This window comes from Drosophila subpulchrella, chromosome 3L, assembly GCF_014743375.2.
Source record: "Drosophila subpulchrella strain 33 F10 #4 breed RU33 chromosome 3L, RU_Dsub_v1.1 Primary Assembly, whole genome shotgun sequence".
In the NCBI taxonomy this organism is placed as follows: domain Eukaryota; kingdom Metazoa; phylum Arthropoda; class Insecta; order Diptera; family Drosophilidae; genus Drosophila; species Drosophila subpulchrella.
The window spans coordinates 9360984-9379475 of NC_050612.1; the positions used below are offsets into that span (position 1 = coordinate 9360984).

Sequence of the window (18492 nt, forward strand, 5' to 3'; positions counted from 1 at the left end):
AGTGCCTAATAATACCGTGACGTCATACAATTTTGAAGCATACTTTTGGGCGCGACTCGAAAAATCTTATCAAATGTCTCGGCCTATATCAGAAGTTATCAATTAAACCATTTTTGATTGCCCCAGCATATGTGTATTACCATGCGAGCGCATATTTTTGGAAACAGTCGTCGTACGCCAGGTGTCAAGACCATATTGGAATCGACTCCAAGGTAGTATATTCGTTAGTTTTTTATAATTCCTCTGAAGTGCCGTTACACTCGATGTGTTATCAAGCAGCTGACGGGGTAAAAACAAAAACCCATCCCTCAAGACACTTGACGCCATGAATGAAACGCGGCTACTTTCTCTCTCTCTCCCCCAACGTTCTCTCAACTTTCTCTCACTGCTCTCTTTGGCGCTCTCTTCCTGCGCAGCAGCAGCGCAGCAGCAGTTAACGGTGCATGTGAAAAAAGTCCCCTCACAAACGTCGTGAAAATCGAAATCGATAAGTAAGCAACGGATTTTAGCTGCCCAGAAAGTTCAATAATTTCAGTGAAAAACCCAGCGATAAGACCCCCAAAAAGTACTAATCCAGCTGAAAAACAACAATCCAACCCGGCCATGTCCAAAAAGAGTGTTAGCCCAGTGTTTTGAGTACCGTAGTTAGAGAAAAAAAATAAGCTAGTCTGGGGGCTAAGAAATCGATACGATACCCGAAAACAGGGGCTTCTGCGTGGGCTGCTCCAGTGAAAATGTCCTGCTAAAAATAGCACACATTTTAGCTTGAAGAAATCCATAGTATTCTTTGAAGTTTCTATGCTAGTTTTCGTTGCATTTTCGTTACATAAGATTTGGGAACAGTTGCTGCGTAGCCAATCCATTAACGGCTTAGGAACCACACAACCACCCACATATACCACCCAGTTACACAGACAAAAATAATATAATAATATATTCATATACAAATAGAGTCAATATATCTAATCTTTATTTTTGGTTATGATCATTTTTTCGATAAAAAAGGCATTTGAAAGAAAACAAACAATTATTATTAAAATAAAATCATTCAAATATCAAACACTATAATATCCATAGAGTGTAAGATGATAAAAAATGATCGGAATTCTTCGCTAACATTGTATTATTATATCTCAAACACCACAGTCATAGTATCATCCTACTTTTTGCAGTTGCTAGAGGTAATGTAACACCATTTTTCGGAGCTCGAATAGAAAAAACAAATCGTAGAGTGACCCGATTGCCGTAGAAAAAGCCCCAAGATGCAGCCGCCGCCGCGTAAGGTAATGCTTGAAAAAAATTCTAATGATAAAATGCAGTTCTCCAATAATTGTTTACCTTCTAATCTCCCAGGGAAACTATGTGAAATTCCTGAAGAATTTGCACACGGAGCAGGTGGCCAAGCTGCAGCTGAAGAACCAGCATGAGTGCGACCTGTTGGAGGACATTCGCCAGTTTACCATCAAGCGCTCGGCTGTCGAGAAGTCGTACAGTGAGTCGCTGCTCAAGATCTCATCGCAGTATCTCAACAAGAAGATACCCAATATACCAGATATAAAGATGGATGGCATGGAGGAGCGATGGTGGGTTATACTTTCCTAGCTTTATTTGTAATTCGAAGGTTCCAAAGAAATCTCTAGAGGCTATGATATATAATATCAATATTTTGGATTGTTGCCCATAATAAAACGTTATATTTTTCTTGACAGTCCTGACAAATTTTAATTATCTTAACGTTTAAAATAATAATATTTTTTCTTACAGGAACATGTGGAGCGTTTGGCGCACGGTGCTTGAGGAGAATGAAAAGTTGGCCCGGGCTCGGTTGGCCGCTATAGAGGTGTTCCAACAGCAGATCGCAGACGAGGCTAAGGTCCTCCGGGATTATAAGTTGGCCATAGCAAAGCGCTCGCTCTCCGGAATTGTCAACGTACAGAAAGAACTCCACTTGAGTGTGGGTGACGTGGACAAGACCAAGAAATCATACTTTGACGAGGAGCACTGTGCCCATGATGTCCGGGATAAGGCCCGCGATATCGAGGAGAAGCTTAAGAAAAAGAAGGGCTCCTTCTTTCAGTCTATCACTTCGCTGCAGAAGAACAGCGCTCGGGTTACATCTCGCAAGGAATTGCTCGAGGAGAAGTCATCAGGGGCACGGAATGACTACGTACTCAGCTTGGCAGCGGCCAACGCCCATCAGAATCGCTACTTCACAGTGGATTTGCAGACCACGATGACCACCATGGAGAACTATGTCTTTGAGCGGGTCGCCGAGTACCTGATGCTAATGGGGTAAGTCTTGTATATATTAAGTTAAGAAGGTTTTTTTGTGTATCTTAAAGAAATAACATAGAGATATAGGGGATATATAATGTTTTATTTTTTTAAGGCATAAATCAATTTACAATTTTTACTAGTTCAAAACTATTTCCTAATTGTCGATTGGTTATGTCGGCAATCACATTCTGATAATATCTGGCGCCGCTCACATCGTTAATTTTTTCAGAGAACTATCATATTTGTGTACACAAGCTTAACTAGATCAAAGTTGCCTATTGTTGTGCGATACAGAAATTGTTAACTTGTGTACTTTTTAATTCTACCAGATCTTAATTCCATAGGCTTCATGATAGAGTTGATAATAATAAACTTTCATAAACTTATTACAAAAAAATGCTATGCATTGATCCTAACTATATATAATATAAGTGAATCACCATTTAACGATTGCTTCTTTCCAGACGCACAGAGCTGTTGACTTGCTCGGCTACGCAGAATAGCTTCGGGAAGATCCGTGACCAGGCTCAGCAGTTGACCCGGGAATATAACCTGCAGTGCTGCTACCTGTTCTATCCGGTGCTCAAGCAGCACATCCAGTACGACTTCGAGGCGTGCGACAATGATCCGGTGCGCAAGGTGACCGCGGAGCACGAGTCCGCCGCCGAGACCCTGACCAAGGAGGCCAAGAATCTGGCCGGAAGGGTGGTCAAGGAGAACGCCTCCATACGGGAGAATGCCAAGAAGTTGGCTCTGTGCCAGTCGCTGCGGGATTCCGGCCAGCGCACCGATCCCAACGATCCCAATGGACCAGATCTGGACACAAAGATCGAGGAATTCCGTGATCAAATCCGTCGATCTGAGACGGAGAAGACCAAGGCGGAGGCTTGTTTGCAGTGTCTGCGGGATGGTGGCATCAACGTGGACGAGTGGGTGCAGGAGGCCGAGATTATGGGCGTGCAGGAGCTAACGCGTTCGGCCAGTTCCATTTCGATGCGCACGGATGCCTCCGGACAGGGGGAGAATCCCAGCTCGGATTCCTTCTACGACAGCGACAAGGAGGAGACCCAGGCTCAGGCATCTGCCCAGACGAAGCCCAAGCCGGAGCAGCAGCTTTCCAGGGATCGCACCTTCAGCGATAGTGACGATGAGCCCGAGGTGCGTCCATCGGTGGCGGCCACTTCTTCGGCAGCCGCTGCATCCTCATCTATAATGGCCAGTAGCGCCGGTGGCTGGGATGATCCCACTGAGGTTAACTGGGGAGCTGGCGAGGAGGAGGAGGACAAGGACGAACCGATAGTCCCAGAGCCCAAGGAGGCTATCTTTAAGTGTACTGCGCTCTATAGTTATACGGTAAGGAAGTTGTTATAGGGGGAATCACAGATAACGACAAGGATTTGAAAACACATAGAAAAATACATTCAGATTGATAAATTGGGAGGGAAAATAGCCAAGATCAAAAGTTCTCAACTTAAAGTCTTGGCTTCTCACTTATTCAAAAAGAAAAATTCTTGATATCAAGACGAAAGTGCTCTTAAAGTTCTTCCAGATGAATCGATTTCAGAATAGATTTTGAAATTAAATTGAAAAGAAAGCCGTCTGCAAACCTTTTTGAGATCGACAATTATTAATGGGTATTACAAATGTAGTTATAACTTGCCTTTCCCTTAAACACCTTTATAAGTGATTTAAAATCTTCAGGGAATTCTGTGACACCTTGTCTATGAGTTATTTGTTCTATAATCTCATTTGATATGTTCCCTCTCCACAGGCCCAGAATCCCGACGAGCTCAGTATCGTCGAGAACGAACAACTCGAGGTGGTTGGCGAGGGCGATGGCGATGGGTGGCTGAGGGCCCGCAACTATCGCGGCGAGGAGGGCTACGTGCCACACAACTATCTGGACATCGACCAGGAGACAGCGGGCAGCGCCTTTAATGGTACATCCGGCAATCAATTGCGCTCTCAAATCTCATTCTCATCTGTCGATTATACCGTTGACAATGAAGATCAGACGGTGGACTCGATGCAATCGCCCGACCAGGTGTCGGTCATCATGGCGCCCCAGAAGCGGGTCAAGTCGGACGTGGAGTGGTGCATCGCGCTGTACGACTACGACGCCACCGCCGAGGATGAGCTGACCTTCGAGGAGGGCGACAAGATCAAGATCATCACCAAGACCGCCCACGGGGTGGACGACGGTTGGTGGGAGGGCGAGTTGGACGGCAAGTTCGGCAACTTCCCCTCGCTGGTCGTCGAGGAGTGCGACGAGATGGGCGAACCGCTCAGCGAGGGCGGCGACGAATCACCTCCGCCCACCGCGGCGCCCAGCTTTGCACTGCCCCCCGCTCCGGCCCTACCCCCAGAGTACGCCCACGAGCTGGAACTGGAGCTCACGGAGGACATGTTCGGCTCCCAGGACACGGCAGGTAAGATATCGAAAAGGTGCCGCCTTATGGGATAACTGAAATGTTTATGAGGATGTTTTTTATTTTGCCTTACAAATATATGAGTATTACTATTAACAACGCCCAGTGAAATAACGCCCAGTTTAGTTTAGCTATATTTTTTTTCATATTTATCGACGTTATTTTTCTGGGTGTTATTGAAGGAAAGATGGGGGTTTATGTGTTACTTAATTGAAGTTATCAATTTAATATCTTTTAAAAAATGATTTTGATAAATTGTTTTTTGTGGGCTTGAACTTCGTGTAACAGAGAATATCAAGAAAAAATTATTTACTTTTTAAAGTATGTCTTATTTTTAAGATTTCTAAACATCATATTTCAATTTGAAAAACAGTGAAATTATCATTTACTTGAAGGACATATAATTATAATATAATAATTCTACCTTCATTAACAGACGAGGACAGCGGCTATATACCCAACGGCGCTGCTGCCCCGAGTATTCCTCCGCCAGGTAAATGTCACGCCCCTCCCTACCACCTGGTCTTTCGTTTCCCCTATCTATCTATCTATTTTTATACTATACTATATCTGTCACTCGATATCAATTCCTCTAGTACCGAACATTTGTATAATTTTTAACTCTCCACTATATAAAAAAAAGAAAACATTTCCGATCAAAAGTACTGTTATACCTGCTTCCATATTCTCTAGAGGTAAACCTATTCTCCAAAGTGCAGCTCGTCTTACTACTAACCACTTACGTACCACTACTACCACCACCAATCCACCACTAAACTACCACAAAATTAACACCAGTTACCACCATTTATCACTGTAACTACTCTCCACTACTCTCCGTTAATGTGCTATATTGTCTCTCGTCTCCAAAAGTCTTCGCAAGTCTCCGCAGCCGAGACGAAATCAACCGATGAAATGCCCTACGATTTTTTACAGTGTTATTCTTAGGCTGCTTGTCAGAAAGTGTCGTGCCGTGTGTTATCGTTATTTCTCCATCTTCGATTTATTTCTTTTTGCAGCTTCTCTTTATCTCTATTATCTAAAGATATATCTGTGATATATATGTGTGGCACTGATATTTAAATTGAATTGCATTTATTGCTTTGATTGGTTATTAATTTGTCACGTTCTTTCTTTTATTGCCGTTTTGCATTGATTGTTTTTCTCTCAGTGTAATTGTGTCTTTGTGTCATTTAAGGCCAGAACCAAAGCCAAACCACTGCCAAGAAGGGTAATTTAATAATATGCTCTTTTATCAAAACTATCTTATACCCGAAACTTTTCTTCATTCCGTAATTCTTAGTGTAGGAAAATCTTTTTCCATTCCACTGCTTGAGAGCATGTCTAAAAACCCCTTTTAACCTTTGTTAAAATTACAAACTCAGTCTTTCTTCTTGGTATATAGGAACTTTATATATGGTTCAGTATGAGGTTTTTGTCTCACCCATTTAAAACTAAATATTTTCCACAATTTAAAAAAATAAATATATATACTCTACAATAAGGAAAAGGTCCATTCTTTGTATATATTATGTATAACACTATCAATTTCCATTTGTAGTTCGGCTATTACCAGACTGAATTGGGAAACCAAAGATATTTATATATATTACCCTAGAGTTCTACCAACCTCCCGCATGTTTGTCAGCCTCGGATCTGAATAAATGTACCTTGCAATTTTACTTTTGCTAAACTTTTGTATTTTTTTGTTTATATCTTGCCAAACCTAATCGTGTATTTAGAGACTTATTGTTCCAAGGCTGCCTTGACTTGATCCTCAGCAGTTTTAGTTTCTTTCTCACCGCTCTATAATATTTTGATCGATAAATTGTAATAATATAATATATTTATTGCCGAAAATATGAATTTTGACTAAGCCAATGAATATTTTCTTATTTATTTTTAACGCATACTCAGTACTCATCCAAGAGCCTGGCATGGAGGTAAAATATTAACTTACATATTCAAAACAGTTTTTGATTTTTACATTTATTGGATAATATGAAAACTATATTATAAATATTAGAAATATTAGAAAGGTCAGTTATACTTGGAAAACATACCTAATAAAATCTAGTTAACCTATTTGTAATTGGTTAAAACAAAAAAATCCACCAACCCCTTACAAAAATTCTAGTCATCGTTTTTTTTAATTGTATATAAGAATTCATCAAAATTTAAAAAGTTTGGAGAATATTCAGAAAGACATCACCAAACTTAAAGACAGGGAGCTATGATATGTAACTATTTTGTAAATTAAAAAGCTTTAAAAATTTTTTTACACATTCTGACACACCTTTTTAATAATTGACTGTTACTTAAAATAATTTAGTTTAACTTAGACCATATAATCTTGCTTAAACTAATGGTTTTATCTCCTTTTCAGGACGATCTCAGTGACGATGGGCAGCCGCCGCCGTCGTTGCCGCCGCCCCAGCTGACGAAGGCGGGCGGATCCGCTCCAGGATCTGGCGGCAAGGTCGAAAAGGGGGCGGCGGCCGGCGGGGCCAACACGCTGAACTTAGGTATGGCACAAATAATTGTTACCGCTGCAACCCCCATGGTTGAAGACGGTGCCGATAAATCTTTCCCACCAGTAGGCGAGGGCGATGCGCAGCCGAAGGAGCAGGCGTCCAAGGAGCAGCCGGCGGAGGTGGCCAAGAAGCCAGATATTGCGCCCAAGCCGCTGGCCAAGGTGGCGGCGCCTCCGGCAACGGCGGCCAAAGAAGGTAATCCTGGAGTGAGGCCCGTGGTGAGCATTACACTGACCGAGTATCCATCCTGTGATGCAGAGGACCAACAGTCCTTCTCGGAGAAGGACTCCGACTCGGCCTCGGTGGCCGATGTGCCGGCCCTGCAGGATGCCGAGGATCCGTTCAACGAGAAGGCCAAGGGCGAACCAGCCGGCGAATCGGGATTTGAGGCCAACTTTGAGGCGAACTTTGATGCCAATTTTGATGATGCCTTCGCCGGAAGCGGAGGAGGATCCGGTGGTGGCGGAGGGGGCGGTGGGGAGCAGTCCAGCGATTTGGACATCAATGGAGAGGCAGCAGGAGAATCGGGATCAGGAACAGGATCGGCGGCTGGCGAGGAGGATATTGAGGCACCCAAACAGGTGGTCGGTGGGCGAGCTAGCATACCCGAGGAATTGGACTCAAATCAATTGGCACGTTTGCAAAATCTAAAGGAGTCGAACGCTTAGATTCAGCACTCCGGTCTCCTCCTCTTGGTCGGCACTTCAATGTTGTTTCTTTTGTTCTTTTAGGCACACGACCATGAGCATGATATATACTATATAGACTATAGCCACGGACAGTTATAGAGCGGATCAGCGGAACACCACAGCCACAACCACAACCCACAACCAAACCCCACAACACTTGAAAGCATTTTGATCTCACAAACCACATCCCACAACCTATCCTACAGATCCAAACACACAGATGATATATAGCCAGACTCAGACGGACTAGCAACTTATCGATCGGGTGGCGGAAATAGATTGTAGCAATTTGGATTTTGCCATAAATAAGTAAATAGTTTATTTTGGCTGCCCGATTCAAAACATACAACGACACAATAGCAGGATATAGAATATTTGTACTTATATATGAGGTTGGGATCCCTCTACCCACTTCACGTACAGCGCTCAAATTGTGTACATCCATTTGAATACTTCTTCTGACTGCCTCTGGGGTTATAGTTAGACATCAACTGGGCCTTCATAAACAAAACCACCATACGATATATATTACTATATATAAATATATACATAATTATGTTAGTTTGTAATGTGTTATACCCTCAGACGCGTATGGAATACATTGATATATTATAAATGGAATATTGTAACGTTTTGAAAGACAATTACTTATGTAGCACTCAGACACGGGTCTTCGAATATCAGCATCCACAACTAATCGAGCAATAATATGTATATATATCTAAGTAAATTAGAGTGTCCGGTTTAGCAGCATTAAGTTAGACATTCGCTTAAAAATGCCGCCAACAAAAGCCAATCAACTTCAAAGTCAATTCAGTTGGTTTTGTTTTTCGCTTCTGTTCGCTCCACTTAGTCCTAGGATCTCTGCACATTATAGTAAATTAATCGAAGCCGATTGCGAATGTATTCAAAACGTATGAGCGGATCCGGCAGATATATATTGTTGTAATTGTATGCAAAACACTAGCCTAATTAGTTAAATGTTTTCCGTGTCTACTTAAATGGTCTAAGTTAATGTTGGATGCCAGAAAGAAGATATTTGAATTTAGTGAAAAGCCTACTCAATGCGAGACTTTGTTTGCGATACTCGAATATTAAAGTTCATAACTCACCAATTGGATAACTTGTCATATTCACATAACCGATATTACGGAACATAGATAACAATGATAAAACCAAATATAACTAAGCCGCAAACTGAATTGTATGTACTTTTTGACCCCGCCCTTGTGAGTTAATCAAAGTTTTATGTCATAGTTTGAAAAACCTTCTGTTCGAACAACTAACAAAAATAAATTTCCACTTTAAAGCAAGAAAAACGAAGCTGCATTTTCTTTGGGTACCCCCATTCATAACTCATTTGATTGTAATTTTTTTACATATCTTTATTTATATTCACTTCATTGCAATATTATAATATTCCTTCTTGGTTTGCATTTTTTCCCTTTGGATGTTTTTAGTTTTAGTATTTAACTTAATAATATAGGTTCCTTCTTGGGTTTTATCATTTACTTTCTTGTAACATTCATCTCTTATTATTTTCCCTTTTAATTATTTTGTTATGTGTGTGTTTATTTTTTATATGCTATAGATAATTATTCTCATTTCAGTTTTTTTTTTTATATTTTTAATTTGGTTTTTCATTTTATATAACGAAATTAACACAGTCAAAATTTGTGATCAGTGATCAATCATTACATACGCATTACGTTTTAAATTATCCTCCGGGGTTTTTGCCTCCCTTCCCGAGGCTCCTCAAACAAATGCTTGCTTATATACTTATGTGGGTGTTCTTTTTGGATCTCTGAGGCTGATGGGTTGAGCAACCGAAATTCTGGGGGGGTGTTTGGAAATAATCGTCTGAGGGGCTGTGGAACCAATAATTGACAGCAGACCAATGTGAAATGGGATTGGGGATGGGCTAACAGATTGCAGGCCGGCTGGCTGGTAATCATAAAACATGTTCATTTATTGCATTTAGGAACTCTTTTTGATGGACGGATAAAACCAAAAATTATATAGACACACTCCTCCTCGATGAGCTCATTATATAGCTGCTGCTGCTTTACGATGGCATGAGACTTGAACCTGGTAATTTGATGGCTGACAAATCATACACACATATATATTCCGGTAGCCAGGGCCCGCGGGGAAGTTCTTTTTCTTAAAAGGGGGTTGGGAAACTGAGGGTGCTGGATTCCCTAATCTTAAAATGTAATAACAAATATTCGCTTTTTTTTTAATTTGCTTGAGCAATAGGGGTTCAACGAATAATGATTTCGGGGGCTTGTTTCAAAATAATGCTCCGTAATAACAAACTAAGAGTATGCAACGTACAACCGTAAGTGTGTGTGTGTGTGGTGTGTGAATAGTGTGTTCCTTTATCATTTTAACAATTCATGGTTCAATCAATGTCGCGTCTTGCTGCCTAGGGTTATAGACTATTTCTCAATAATAATATTCACTTGCATTAATTTTGAATTCATTTTAAAAATGTTTTTATTACGTTTTCGGTGCAATCTGCATGAACTGGGATCCGGTTTTGATCAGTGTATCTGTATCTGTACTGTATCTGTATCTGTATCTGTATCTGCATCTGTTTCTGTATCTGTGTATTGTGTGGTTCAACTTAATCGCTAGGGTTCTCAACTTGTTGGTTTGCTTATCTAAATACTTTAGAATTTCATTTTTGGTTTTGCTTGTTTTTGAGACCACCATACATATACATATAATATATAATTAAATATACATCATATACATACATACGTAATTATTACATCGCCTCACGTATGTATCGACGATCCTCTCATATAATTTACTTATTTATTTCTCCCTTTCGGTTGCTTTATAAAACGTTGGTGTTGGTGTCGCCGTCTAAACAGCGGCACCAAAAATGCTTCAAACATTTCATTGTGTGTATAATTTAACATTTTACATATTTTCATCGCTTTTTTAATGCTCCTCCCTCATTGTTTTTGTTGTTGTCCTAAATGCTCTCGCATATGCAGCACGTACATATGCATTTTCATCGTCTTGCATCGTTTAATTTGTTTTTATAAAAAAGTCCTCCTCACTATGGGCAACTAAATTTTTTTTTCGGTTTTTCTCTTCCACAAATTATATCGTAAACTAGGTTGTAGAGTAAAAAATTCCATATGAAAAATTAAACGCATCAATTTGCCATTAAGTGTTTTTTTTAGCTTTTTTGTCTCTTAAAATGTTTGTCAACTATTTCGCCTTTGCATTGTTTACAACTAAAATGTTTTTTTCATTAATTTACGTTCTTTGGAAATACGCTCCGAAACCGTTGAGCAGCTATTTGTTGTTGTTGTTGTTGTCGCATCAAAAATGTATTTGACCTCATTTGGGGGATATCATTATATAGCATTTTTACGAAACGAACCTCAGCCATTTGTAAACATTTTGATTTCTGTCTTCGGTAACATAATTGATTTCTGACATTGTATAGCTACAAAATATATCTATATATATGTGTGTGAGTGTTTTTCTTTTGTTATAAGCAGATATATTATCTATTATGTTCTTTATCACCGATTTCACTTTTATGTTGCCGAGTCTCGGGTTATAACTATTTTCTTGGGGAATGTTCTGTATGGCTGGTAGATCAATTGCAGTTTGCTTCAAATCCTTTTCACTTGGCTCAATAAATTATAGGTTAATTAGTAAATCAATTATTCTTTTGGTAAACCTTATATTGCTTTCTTTTCGCTCAGAATCCTAGTTAAGATTTGGGATACTCTTTAGCCAACGGATGGTAAAAAATGGTTAGGGACTTTTTGGGGGGTTTTCGATAGAGCAGACAGACGATAGAGTTTTTTGGCTAAAGGATATCAAATAGTCGAGGCTCGACTCTTCGTTTTTCATTATTTCAACTTTTTGCTTGTGTAAGTGTGTGTTGTGTCTGTCTAGATCGTTAATAAAGTAATTTTCCTTGGGGTCTCTTCTGTAGTCATTCTGCTGAATTGGTTAGGTAGACCTTGAGAAGGGTTAAAGGTTTTGCCTTAAGTATGCCTAGGGTTACGTGGCCGATCCATTTCGGGTCACCACCAACGTCCTCCGCCGCCTACACTGCCAGTGTTCCATTCATAAGTACTTTTCGTATATACAGTTAATTGTTTTTGTGTTTTTATTTTTTGTTCGCTTTTTGTTTTTCGGATTAGGGTTCAATTTTGTTTGGTTTACATATAAAAAACTCGTGCTACATATACGTAGGTGCCTAAATACGTTATATGAATATATATCTCATATACTTGTGTCGCCTTAAGCCATACTCTATGTACATATACGTGTGGTTGTGTGTGTGTTATTGTTTTGGCCATATTATGGCTCTTAACTAAATCCTAGCTTTAACTTTAGCTAACTGTACAAAATTCTTTAGCCTTACGATCTGCCCTTGCACTAATCATAAACACTAAATTAAAATTCATTGATGATATTTTGGTATGGCTTGCTTAGTTATCTCCATTGTGCTAAATTGTATTTTAATTTCTTTATTTTACGTTTAAAGTTAAACTCACTTGCCTTTAATTATGTGTTTATAATTAACTTAACTCTTTTGTTTCTTTCTCTTTGTGTCTGTGATTCATCGAGGAACTTGAGCGAAAATTCAAATATATATGTATATATACGTCGAGTATCTGTGTGTCATCGTCTGTCTGTCTGTCCGTATGTGTTGGTGTGTATCTGTGTGTCATTAGGCTAACTTAAGACGGTGCATCGTAAGTATCTTTTGTTTGTTTATCGCTTTATTGACTGCTTGAACGCATCCGAGTTAATCGCTTAACCAGATTCGATTACATTAACTAAGTTTAATTGCGAAGTTTTGCTCCTACTTTGCTTTGAGAATGTTCCGAGTGTCTTCTGTTTGTATTTACAAATTGAAAATCAATTGTCTTCGTTTAACTCTTTTCTTTTAGCAACTATTTGTTAGACTTATACGCTATTTTTCTTAGGCAGTTTCATTCATACTTGTGTACTTTATGTTCTATGTTCTATTTGTATTCGTTTTTAAATTTACTGGTATTTATTGGGCTTACTTGCGTTTGAAAATTTCACTTAGAGTTTAGATTGTTTTCTTACGGTGCCGCAAAGTTGTCTTCGAAAAGTTTTTGGTTTTGTTTTTTATTTTTGTTTCAGTTTGATTCTTGTGTTTTCGTGAGTGAGTGAGTGCAGTTTGAATAATTTGTTGTTAGTTTAAAGTTGATATAAAAATTGGTGTAACTAAAATGAATCGTTATCGTTCATATTATTATTTCGCTATGTCAATTGCACTAACTATTTGTATGACTTATCTCCGATGCTTGCTTATAAAAGGTGCGCTCCAAAGTAATTCATAATATCCGTAACAAGTTTATTGTGAATCATGTGGCGTTAGTGTAAGTGGTGTGCAAATGATTAAAAACCTCTCAATCTTACGTGTCCGTCTCGTCGTCGTCTTCGATTTACATTTAAATTTAACTTAACGAAATCATTCGCCAAACTGATTCGCTATTCTCGAAATTGTTCCTTGCACTACGTTTTGATTTCTAAAAAATTTGGCCATTTCACTTGGAAGCGCTAAGTCAGTTCTGAATAAACAAATCAACCAACTGAATGGGCAATCAATGGATCAACATAGTAAGTTCTGTTTGAGTTCCGGTTAAGATCTGGTTATCGATTTCTGGGAGCGTGCAGCTGAAGGGGGGGGAACGCACTTAAATTAGAGGAAGACTCTCCGGGTGTTTTGCTTTTGAAGTGGGAAGCAAAGGTCTTTCGTTTCTTAAACTTAAACTCAGAACGCCGCAAAGATAATGGAAACTATTTAACCATCTATTTGTTAGGTGTGTTGAAATCAACTTTTCGACTGCGCTATTTCGAGGGTTTCTCATAGTCATCCTTCGTTTTCGTTTAATGCCTATGTTGCGTATGATTTTTGATCGTTATATTTGTGGTTTTTAAATGGTTTTTTTTATCGGTTCGTATTTCTCCTAAACACTTTCACTTATGCCTTTCGTTATATAATTTTCACTACAATTTGCTAATCTGTTGCTTTTGATTATTCTTCATTCATTTATACTCATTTGGTTGTTAATTCTAATGTTGGTTTTTCCCCATTTTTCATTTATTCTGTGTAAATCTATTTAACAATATTCTTTGCTTTCGACCTTGTAATATGTGTGTGTTTGTGTGTGTGTGTATCCTTTCCGCTTTTGGTATTAAACAATAAACTGTTTGTTGCCTCTGCATTTTCATATCGCTAGTTAAAATTAGTTTTGTTTCCACTTATTTTTTTGTGTGTATTTTTCAGTATTTTTTTGGGTTTCTTGGATTTTTTCCCCCTTTTTTGTGGTTTTACAGCGCCCTGCACAGTTTGACTCTCTCGTGCGCTGTTCACTCCTGTGTCCTTGGGCCACGCCCTCGAATCCTTGCCGGCGTCGCTTGAGGACAACGCCCTACTCCTCGCCGAGGAGCACCAGATCATCGGCGACCACGTCGCTGACATGCAGGTAGATGATCCAGTACATCAGGTTGAAGCACACAAAGCACACGGGGAATACGATGCGCGAGTACTTGTCGATGTCGGAGGGCGTGATGCCCAGCAGCTTGTTGATGTCCTATTTTTTTTTGGGGATCAAGGATCAAGGAAGAGGTATAAGGGATCCAGGATAGTGGGGGAAAAAAATAGATTAGTTATGGATTCAAGACTTGATAAACCTTTTTTAAATCGCCGCATCATGTACGATCTTTACCTTTACCTTTTTTACTTTTCCCGGATGCAGTAGATGGGCTGGGACCGCTGCCTCCGGATCGCCGCCGCCCTCGGGCGGTCCGCCCCCGCCGCCACCGCCTCCGCCACCTCCTGGCGGTCCGCCGCCCTGACCGGGACCCGGTCCATGCGATTGCGGACCACCGCGTCCGCCATTCACCGTATTCTCCAGCGTTCCACCCTTGGAGTGGGCCTTGGGGTCGTGGACCTTGAATCTCACCTCCTGGAACAAGGGTCCCACTATCGAGCAACCGCGCGTACCAACGTTTTGTTGGATATTGGAAAAGCCGATTGGGCGGTTACTCACTGTTTGCTTGGGCGCATGCGGATGACCATGGCTGTGGGCGTGGTGTCCATGCCCGTGGCCATGTTCCGGTCCCATGCCCATGCCCACGCCCACGCCCACATTGACCCCACCGCCGCCGCCGCCGCCGCCGGGTCCGCCGGGTCCAACTCCGCCGGGTCCTACGCCAACGCCTCCAACGCCCACATTCGCATTGGGATTCGGATTCGCCTGCTGCTGGTTCGCCCCATCGAGCTGTTGCTTTTTCTGCTCGGCTATCTTTTGGATCGCCATAAATCTTTGTTTTCGCATTTGAATTCGTTTTGCCATGTAGCCGACCGTGGCGTATTCTATTGATTGCGATACGATACGATAACGATTTTGGTTTTGATTTTGATTTTGATATTCGATTTTTGATTTTTGATTTTTGATTGAACAGATTGCAATTCGAATTTTCGCACACACAGATTTGGGTGTGCAGATTTTGGAATTTAGTCGATGGATAGATTGTTTTCGATTGTTGATGGACGGTTTGGCATACGGTTTGGTGGTTTTTTTTTTTTTGGGTTTTTGAGGGGTTGATATGCGGATGCAGTTCAAGAATTCAAGAATTTTGTGGTCGTGGTCGATTGCCGCATGATGTTCGGATGATATTTTTTTTTTGTTGTTGTAGTAGTAGTTGTCAGATATATAGTTGGATATATTGTAGCATAGTATAGTTTGGTAATTTGGTGCGGGTGGGTATCGGTTTCGGTTTCGATTTAATTTCGGATACAAGGAAAGACAAATAGAAAAACAAAAGAAATTTAATTTCCATGAAGAATTTTGTCATCAATTTCAGTTCATTTTATGCACAACGTCTATAAGAGGTGAGCGGGGGCGGGAATAGATAGAGAAAGGGGGGATTCAGGAAGTAGGGTTGGTTTTTCCGGGGGCTATATAGACTATAAGTAACATTTAGAGTCGTTTGGGGGCAAATATTGCAGTGTTTCTGGGTTTTTGGGGTAAGTGAAATCAAAAATTAAGGTGAATTTATTTTCGTATCTCCATTTTAGCCAGGCAAAGGAAAATTCGAATAAAGCAAGTCTTGTGTGTGTGAGTGAGTTAGCAATATTCTAGAGAGACAGAGAAGGAGACAGAGCAATTGGAGTGTGTGGGTGTGTGTGTTTGTATGGCTGTGTGTGTGTCTCTAAATGAAAGTGAATGTGAGTGTGAGTGTCCGTATTTAAGGTTGTTGTTGTTGTTCTTGTTGTAGTTGTTTTGTTGTTTTTGTGAAATGAGTGGAAAAAGTCATTTGTAAGCCAAACGATTTATGTACACATTTATTCCTGCAGTTGAGACCATCATTCAAGGAAAATGTTCATGTGCGTGCCTTAAATGCAAATTCATTGAACAGGTTCGCCCGTTATAAAGGACACGAAAATTTCCAGCGTTTTTAGCTGCTTTGTTCCAGGATTTCAGCCTCTAGAGTTGTCATATTATATATTTTATCCTTGGGTATGTTACGGGTTCGGATTTTAATTGAGCGGTGGTTTTGTGGGGGAGGTTTATCAGAAAGGGGTTTTTATAACAAAGGGGGTCTTTGAAATCGCATACTCGCCAATGAAGGTGGATAGAACAGGGGCGGAACAGAAACGAGTAACGAGTAACTAGTAACGAGAGTACTTACCAGGAACAAGCTAGGTAACCAATCGCTGCAAATAGCCAATAGAACAAAACAGAAAGCAGACTACGAATGATATCTTACCTAACCTCTGATGGGTTACTATCGGGTGCGAATTTTTAAGTATACATATATAATTTTTTTTGGCAACTTGGCAGCCTTCATGTCTGGGTCACCCCTTTAAATGACCCAAACTTGAGGGCTCCAAGTCGCAGAAACTCACTTGTATCTCTCAGATACTTTTATGTTTTTTAGACGCACTTTCTTCGATTCTGTTTTTCTTTTTTTTGCTATCGGGGCTCTGTTGTCTCGAAGAATCTTCGTGGGGGGCTGCGTCTTCTGGCTGTTGATCGACGACTTGTTGAACCATATTTACAGTGTTTTGTGTCTGTTCTTATTTTTTCGTACTTGTTTTTTGATTCAATTCAATCGCGAGTCAAGCCAGGTGTGGCGCAGGGCATGCTGGTTTCGTTTTTTGATTGTTTTTGATGCGCTCCCTCTTTTTATTTATTTGATAATAGATTTTTTTTGATCGTTCTACTCGTACCCTGGTTTGATTTTGATTTGATTTAGGTGCGTTGTTTTTTTTGGTTTGTACAATTTTTTTCGGTTTTGCGATTTTTGCAGCTTGCAGTTTTGCATTTTGGCGGAAGCTGGGCGTATATTGATATCTGGGTACCATTTCAGGTTGAAGTGTGTTCGAATTGCTCGTCTCGGGTGCTCGAACACAAACTCAACCTGAGTCGGCTATTATAATAGATAGAGATGATGGGCATATGTACGAGCTTGTACATATGGAGAGGCTTTTGGAGAATGGTATTTGGTTTCTTTTTGTCATTTTTGGCTGAAGCATGCTTCGATTCTAGGTGCGAGGTGCAAAACAGTTTTTTAGGGGGACAGGTGGGACGTTGGGGGTTCAATTTTCGTGCCTTTACGCTCGATTCACAGGCGCGTATCTATGAATTTGCATACATTTTCTTTGGATGACAGTTTTTCTTTGTATTGAAAAATTAACAAGAACATACAAATACGAAAAAAGAGATTTGTTTTCTTTTGGGTTTCTTTGCAGTTTCTTTTCTTTTCTTTCTTATTCTTTTCTTTTTTTCTTTTCTTGCTGTTGTTGTTGCTGTTTGTTGGAGTTGTTGTTGTAGTTGTGGGTGTAAGTTGTTGCTTGAGAATTGTTTTAGTTGTTAGATAGTTAGAGAGAAAGTTAAAGTTAGCATTACGGCGGGGTCAGCACCGAAGCTTGAGATATATATGTAGGGAAAATTTTGGAAAGCTCTGATCATTTAAAAGAGAGAGTTAGCTACCGAATATGTACTATAAAAAAAACATATATCAAACTTCTTTTCTTACTCAGGTGCCCAACCCCTTTTACAGTGCCACAGGTGCAGTGCATTTCAGCATTTCCCTATGGATAGACTTTTTCTGGTCCTTTGGCTCCATAAGAAATGTGAAATATTTTTAAGTTTAAGTTTAAATAGATATTAAACTACTGTGGATTGGGGCAAAACTTAGCTGCGTTTTCGACAGGCCAGATTAGATATATAAATTCAGTAAGTAATTTCTCAAGACGCAGATCGTTTTGCCAAGGAAACTAGTGTGTTTTATATTTTTCTTTTTGGATGTATCTGCAAGATTGTTTTGCACAACGCTAAGCGTGGCACGGAAAGCTGGCAAAAGTGTGGGTTAAGTAACGTAAAACTGAAAGCTGGCACGCAACTTGGCCAGTATTATTGAAATCAAAAGGGTAACGAAATCATAAATTCGGAATCCATACAGATCCACTGCCTGTGAGTGTGAGAGTGTGTGTGTTTTTGGTGTGATAGAGATAGAGAGAGTTATATGGGG

The 18492-nt window shown here is 40.1% G+C and overlaps 2 protein-coding genes across 22 annotated transcripts in view; one reads left to right on the forward strand and one right to left on the reverse strand.

Annotated features, from left to right (window-relative positions):
- The first annotated feature begins 453 nt into the window (after nucleotides 1–453).
- LOC119552591 (protein nervous wreck) lies at nucleotides 454–9252 on the forward strand. 13 transcript variants are annotated; one of them, XM_037862233.1, is made up of 13 exons: nucleotides 455–491; nucleotides 1173–1283; nucleotides 1354–1583; nucleotides 1765–2292; nucleotides 2742–3630; nucleotides 4049–4706; nucleotides 5143–5199; nucleotides 5905–5937; nucleotides 6624–6649; nucleotides 7093–7231; nucleotides 7304–7435; nucleotides 7499–7872; nucleotides 7972–9252. In XM_037862233.1, the coding sequence occupies exons 2-13, from the start codon at nucleotides 1263–1265 to the stop codon at nucleotides 8026–8028; spliced, it is 3144 nt and encodes a 1047-aa protein (XP_037718161.1). In that variant the 5' UTR covers nucleotides 455–491; nucleotides 1173–1262; the 3' UTR covers nucleotides 8029–9252. The 13 variants fall into 13 exon arrangements, with proteins under 13 accessions (XP_037718160.1, XP_037718152.1, XP_037718158.1 ...); XM_037862234.1 differs by having other exon boundaries at nucleotides 7307–7435; XM_037862236.1 differs by lacking the exon at nucleotides 5905–5937 and having other exon boundaries at nucleotides 456–491; nucleotides 4049–4217; nucleotides 4287–4706; nucleotides 7307–7435.
- A 281-nt stretch (nucleotides 9253–9533) lies between these two features.
- LOC119552592 (gamma-aminobutyric acid receptor subunit beta) overlaps nucleotides 9534–18492 on the reverse strand; it is a 37577-nt gene continuing 28618 nt past the window's right edge. For 3 of the 9 annotated variants that reach the window (XM_037862240.1, XM_037862238.1, XM_037862239.1), the window contains exons 9-10: nucleotides 14679–15328; nucleotides 9534–14543 (exon numbers count right to left, since the gene is read on the reverse strand). In XM_037862240.1, the coding sequence (XP_037718168.1) occupies nucleotides 14382–14543; nucleotides 14679–15328 (812 nt within the window). In that variant the 3' untranslated portion in view covers nucleotides 9534–14381. The remainder of the gene's footprint in view (nucleotides 14544–14678; nucleotides 15329–18492) is intronic. The other 6 variants (XM_037862247.1, XM_037862245.1, XM_037862242.1 and 3 more) reach the window with 4 other exon arrangements.